We start from the raw sequence: 6,000 nt of genomic DNA on the forward strand, positions 1-6,000 counted from the left end.
AGTGAACAGACGTCAGGCTTGTCAGATATACTTTGTTTTTTACTGGAACTCCCAAGATCTTCCAGCCCTTGAAATTCCCCACCTGCACCCCCAAAATGTACGCAAAAGTGGTAGGACAGTTGTAGCCTCTGAGACACACACACACACACACACACACACACACACACACACACACCTGCTTTCAGCTGAAGTTAGGCCTCCATCCATTTGTGAGACAAAAATATCTCACTTCTGGCTTAACGTCTATAGCAGGGGTGGCCAACTTCCAAGAGGCTGCGATCTACTCACAGAGTTAAAAAAATCTACCCCCTTTTTGAGGAAAGTGACACTGAGCTTTTTTTAGGGAGGAAAGCCCCGTTTTTAGGGGTGCAGGGCAAAGATGTTGAGCTTTTTTTAGGGGAGCCAAAGTTTTTTAGCTTCTTTGGGGGGAGCTGGTGATCTACCGGTGATCTGCCACAGATATCCAGTGATCTACTGGTAGATCACGATCTACCTGTTGGACATCCCTGGTCTATAGGATACAATTAAATTATAATTCAGTCTCCCTGTTACTTTTCATTGGGTGGTGACCGACTTTGGCTGTACCTTGCCCTTTGGTAACACTGCCAAACCGAGCTATTCGTTTCTGCAGCCACTAAGGGCTCTCGCCGTTAGCGTGTTAGAAACATCTCCCGGTAATATTTTGGCCATGGAAGAATCCTTCTTGGCAAGCTTTGGGCATTCCGTGCCGTGTTCCTCTTCTCAATCTTTTAAATTTGAGATGTCCTGTACCAACCACACTGTTCAGTACTTGGCACAGTGAAATTCTAACAAGCCAAAGAATTTGAGGCAAAGACTCAAGCAGGTGAGGATTCCAACTCTGCAATTCTATGAGTCTCCGATTCTCTGTCCTTATGCTGCTCTTCCCCCACCCTGGTGCTCTCCAGAAGTTTTTGACTACAGCTCCCATCAGCCCCTGCCTCCATAGCCAATGGTCAGATATGACGGAAGCTAAACATCTGGCAAGCACCAGATTGCAGAAGGCTGCCTTATACTCTCCTTTGGTGAAGGTGCTGTTTTAGACTAGCGAAAATCTGAACTGAGAACTACTTAGGACTTTTTGCAGTCCTGCGGTTACAAATGACCTGCCTATCAAAGTCCTAGAATCATAGAGTCCTAGATTTGTATAGTTGAAAGGGACCCTGAGGGTCATTTAATCCAAAGTCCTGCAATGCAGGGATATGCAGGTAGCCCGTATGGCAATGGGACTCAACTTTGACATTATCAGCACTATGCTCTGTGTCCTATCCTGCCTTTCAGCTACAGCCCCCTCATGTGGCTTATGCTAATCTTAGTGTTGTGTAGGGCTTAGAGCAGGGGTCAGCAAACTTTTTCAGCAGGGGGCCGGTCCACTGTCCCTCAAACCTTGGGGGGGGGGGCGGACTATATTTTGAAGGGAAAAAATGAATGAATTCCTATGCCTCACAAATAACCCAGAGATTCATTTTAAATAAAAAGACACATTCTACTCTTGTAAAACCACGCTGATTCCCGGACAGTCTGCGGGCTGGTTTTAGAAGGCGTTTGGGCCGGATCCGGCCCCCGGGCCTTTGTTTGCCTACCCATGGCTTAGAGTGTCAGACTGGAGAGGTTCATATTCAAATTGTTGCTCAGCTGCAAAGTTTACTGCCCATCGGCCAGAATTTTTAATCAGGTCCAGCCCTGCTATTAGAGTGAAGCAGCTTCCTCATGCACCTTTTAAAGTAGGGTATCATGAAAGGACTATAAATTGTGAATTATTCAGTTTACTCTTATTGAACTTTTACTGCCAGGGAGAGGTGTGTGGATTTACTGGTGTGTGTGCATGCTGTCTTCTAGGTGAATTTTATACTTTTCATCAGCATTATAAGAATTCTACTGCAAAAGCTGAGATCGCCAGATGTTGGAGGCAATGACCAGTCCCAGTATAAGTAAGTGAGACTCGCCAGAAGCCCCTGTTGGGGAAACAGAAATATAGGGGATGTCTGTTAAGCTCTGATTCATGCTTACTTTTTCATGTGTTGGTATCTTTTTTAGGAGACTTGCAAAATCGACATTGCTGCTCATACCACTGTTTGGAGTTCACTACATGCTATTTGCTGTCTTTCCAATTCGTATTTCTAATAACTATCAGATCATTTTCGAGTTATGTCTGGGATCTTTTCAGGTAAGATATATCCCAGTGTTGTTGTTTTTAACTGACATTGTTCATTACTGAAATAGTTTATCATTATGTTTAACTTATTAATATTTCCCATTTACAGGGCCTGGTTGTTGCAGTCCTATATTGCTTTCTGAACAGTGAAGTAAGTTTTTATTTAGTCTCTTGTGGTAATAACTACGGAAGGGCTGTAGCTTACAGGTGTAGCACACAGCATTCTCCTTGGGCTTTAGAGCCTTTGTGAGGGACCCAGGGCTGGTGTTAGCACCCAGCACCACTGAACAGTTCATGGCACCCCAGCAGGACCCCACTTCTCTGCTAATATAGGTCCTCTACCCTCCCTCCCAGATCAGGCAGCTGAACCCCCAAGGTAATGTTTCCTACGATAGGGGAGGTGCCATTTTAAGCCACGTTCACGCCACACATTCAAAACATTACGATACCACTTTAAGCAGCCATGTCTTTCCCAAAGAATCCTGGGAAGTGTAGTTTGTTAAGTTGCAGTTTCTTAAGTGCGCTGAGAGTTGTTAGGCTACGATTACCAGCCCATCTTTACAGGAAACTTCAGGAATTGTGAGCGTAATAGGGGGTCTCCTAACAACCCTCACCACCCTTAACAAATGGAAGCTCCTGTAATTCTTGGATGGGTGGGGGGAGCAATGACTATTTAAAATGTTATCATAGTGCTTTTAAAAGATGGTGCAGCCTTCATTTCCCACAGTGCCCTGGAGCAATGCTGCACCAGGGGCATTTGGGGTAATTAATATGGCAACTCCACTGCCACCCACCATGTCTAACAGGTAAGCTTGCCAGGTGTTGCCCAGATAGAGAAGGGACCCTGGAGAACATTTGGATGGGTAGGGGTGGGTGCAAATTTGGATTCACCTCTGACCAGGGATTCTTGGCAGCTCTGCTGTCTCTGGTTCAGAGGTATCCGCTCTCAGTGTTGTATATCTGAAATATCTTCCCGAAAAGGAATTATTATACAACCTTGCTGCGTGTTAAAGCATCGTGTTGAAAAGAAAGAAAGCATTGTTGACATTTTCGAGCCCCCACCTCCACCCCCAAATTGATGTACGCTTCTTATGAATGTGAACACAGGGCTAATACTCTGCATGCTGATGTGCTCTGTTTACATTTAGGTACAAGGCGAACTGAAAAGAAGATGGCGGAGTTGGTGTTTGAACCAAAGAATGGGCCGAGATTACAGACTTCACAGCTCTTCTATTTCTCGGAACGGCTCAGAAAGCATCTCCCAGTTGCATCGTAATTCAGCGACTCAGTTTTCTCTCCAAACGGAAACCACAGTGATATAAGCCACGTGGGTGCCTGCAAAAGACTAAAGACCATAGGGCATATCGCTGACATTGTACAGCTCAGTCAGCGTGATAACATTTTATAGTGTCTGTAGAGTTTTTACCCTGTTTTTGTCTACATGTCAAAATGTGGGAATGGCCCAGTGCAGGTCCATGGTATCCTTTGAGTTTAGCCTTAGAACTTGTTTTCAGCTGTAGGATTTGTGTCCTTGGACCATAGGAAGTGGTGTGTTTTGATGCATTTTTATTAGTTATCACCCTGACCCCTGCCAATTCCAGGCTGAAAATAATTGGGATTTACTGGATTAAGAAAAAGAAAAGTTGTGCTCCCTCAGACCAATGTCCCTCTAGCTTAGCATTCTTTCCCCCAACAGCGTTCAGCCAGATATCTCCAAAATGACATGAAGGCAAGACATGAAGGCAAGAGTCTGCTACCATGGTTGCCCTCTAAAACTTGAAAATTTTGGAGATGCACTTCCCCTAAACTGGGATGCCATATATAGACATCATGAACTGCAGCCATTGATAGCCTAAAATTTCACAAATGTATCTAATCCTCTTTAAGGTCATTTAAGACGCTGGCCATTGCCACACTTGATAATGAGTTTCATAGATAAATTAGGTGAGGTCTGAAGAACTTCCTTTTGTCTGTGCTGAAGCTCCTGCCAGTTACTTTCAATTCATCACCCTGGCCTCTGAATCATTCTCCCAGATGCCCACTAAACATATTGGTTGCTTGTCCACATTCTTTCAGCAAACACTCCCCCATTTACATGATGCCAAACATCGCCAGACTTAGGACCAGCTCTGTTACATAGATTGTGATACCAACCCACATTGGCAGGCTAGACCTCAGCCTGGGTCCATAGTTTCAGAAGAAAATGTTACTAGGCTTTGGTTCAAGGATGGGGAACCTTTGGCTCATGGACCTAATGGGGCCCCCCAGACCAACTCATTTGGCTCACTAGTCCCTTTTCGCCAAGCCACATCGGGTAAAGACATGGGGGCTTGTAGACACCACCCTAGAACTGATGAGCAGCTGCTGCAAAATATAGCCCAGAAGGTAATCTTCAAAGTCTAATGGCACTTTTAAATCTGGTGAACTCTAAGAAGCCTAAGTGGGTGGAGGCTTGGGTAAGATGTCATACACAGACCTTTGCCATGACTAGCAGAAGAAAAGAATTAAGATTTTTGTAGGACGCACACACACAAACTGCAGAATTCAGCTTGCATTAATTTTGATTAATAGAGCATCCTTGCTTTTATCACACACTGGCATATTTTCCCTCTGTTACCTACAGTTTGGCTGTGCCCTGAGTATTGATTGTTATCTTTTGCACTTTGATTTGCACTTTTAATTTGCAAATGGTTTTGCCATCATTATTGCATATGCTCTCTCAACAAACCAGTGATGTCGGTTACTATTATTACCATTATACAAATGGGAACTGTGGTTGGGAGCCAATGATTTGGCTCAAGGTTGTGCAATGAGTCTTGAGACAGAGATTGGAACTTGACAAAGGGGAAACGGTGAACCACACTGAGACAGAAGAAATACTGTATAGAGGTACGTGATAAACCTTATAAACCATGGGCAAGGAACCTTACTAGTTGAAGGAACACATTCCCCTCTAGGCAACCTAGAGCTAGAAGTGGGTAGAGCCTGTTTCTTCACACGTAGCCTCTGTCCTCAATGTGGCTATTTTTTTTAGCTGGGCTATAAAACTCTTTGCCATCTTGGGAATTAGCTACTCTATTGACTAAGAAGGCTCAAAAGGATGCTGCAATTTACAAAGAGGTATATCCAATTCACTTTCAAAGCAGCCTTTGCCAACCTGGAACCCTCCAACTGTTTTTGGAGTACAACTCCCATCGGCGCAAGCTGGCTGGGGCTGATGGGAGTTGTAGTCCAAAAACATCTGGAGGGTTCCAGGTTGGCAAAGAGTGGTGGATTCAAATGCTTCCCCTCTTCAGACCTCCAATTCCCCCATACAGTGCCCTTAATCATGGGAGGAGCCTCTGACCTCTTGTTGGGAAAGTTATTGGACTTGTTTCTTCATCCTCCTTGGAATGAATGAGTGAATGAATGGATTTGCATTTGGAATGGTAGTACACGGGATGAATGGCTGTCTTTTGAACACAGGGATGGGGAACCTGTGGCCCTCCAGATGTTGCAGCACAGCTGCCATCATCCTGACCACTGCCTTTGCTCTTAGGAGCTGGAGTCCAGCTAGAGCACCATGGTTTCCCCATTCCTGTGACAACGTTTCTCATTAAATTGTCCAAATACTCATTTTGTGACTTGCGTGTTTTCACATATGCCGTTTCTGATACTAATTTATTGTATGCATTTTTATGTTACGCCGTCATATATGTATTATATTTTGCCTGTTGTTAAGGCTTCCCTTTTTGTCAGCTTGCTATTCAAATCTTCAGTTTCAGCAGACAGAAAATGATGGCTTGATGTAGTGCTCTAGAGCAGTGTTTCCCAACCTTGTGCCTCCA

At 44.4% G+C, this 6,000-nt stretch overlaps 1 protein-coding gene across 1 annotated transcript in view; it reads left to right on the forward strand.

Moving 5' to 3' along the window:
- VIPR2 (vasoactive intestinal peptide receptor 2) overlaps positions 1-4,945 on the forward strand; it is a 46,721-nt gene extending 41,776 nt beyond the window's left edge. The window contains exons 10-13 of the mRNA XM_035129544.3: positions 1,858-1,949; positions 2,056-2,185; positions 2,283-2,324; positions 3,322-4,945. Coding sequence (XP_034985435.1) covers positions 1,858-1,949; positions 2,056-2,185; positions 2,283-2,324; positions 3,322-3,495 — 438 coding nt within the window. The 3' untranslated portion in view covers positions 3,496-4,945. The remainder of the gene's footprint in view (positions 1-1,857; positions 1,950-2,055; positions 2,186-2,282; positions 2,325-3,321) is intronic.
- Positions 4,946-6,000: the final 1,055 nt, after the last annotated feature.

This window comes from Zootoca vivipara, chromosome 11 (genome assembly GCF_965207765.1).
Source record: "Zootoca vivipara chromosome 11, rZooViv2.hap1.1, whole genome shotgun sequence".
Taxonomy (NCBI): domain Eukaryota; kingdom Metazoa; phylum Chordata; class Lepidosauria; order Squamata; family Lacertidae; genus Zootoca; species Zootoca vivipara.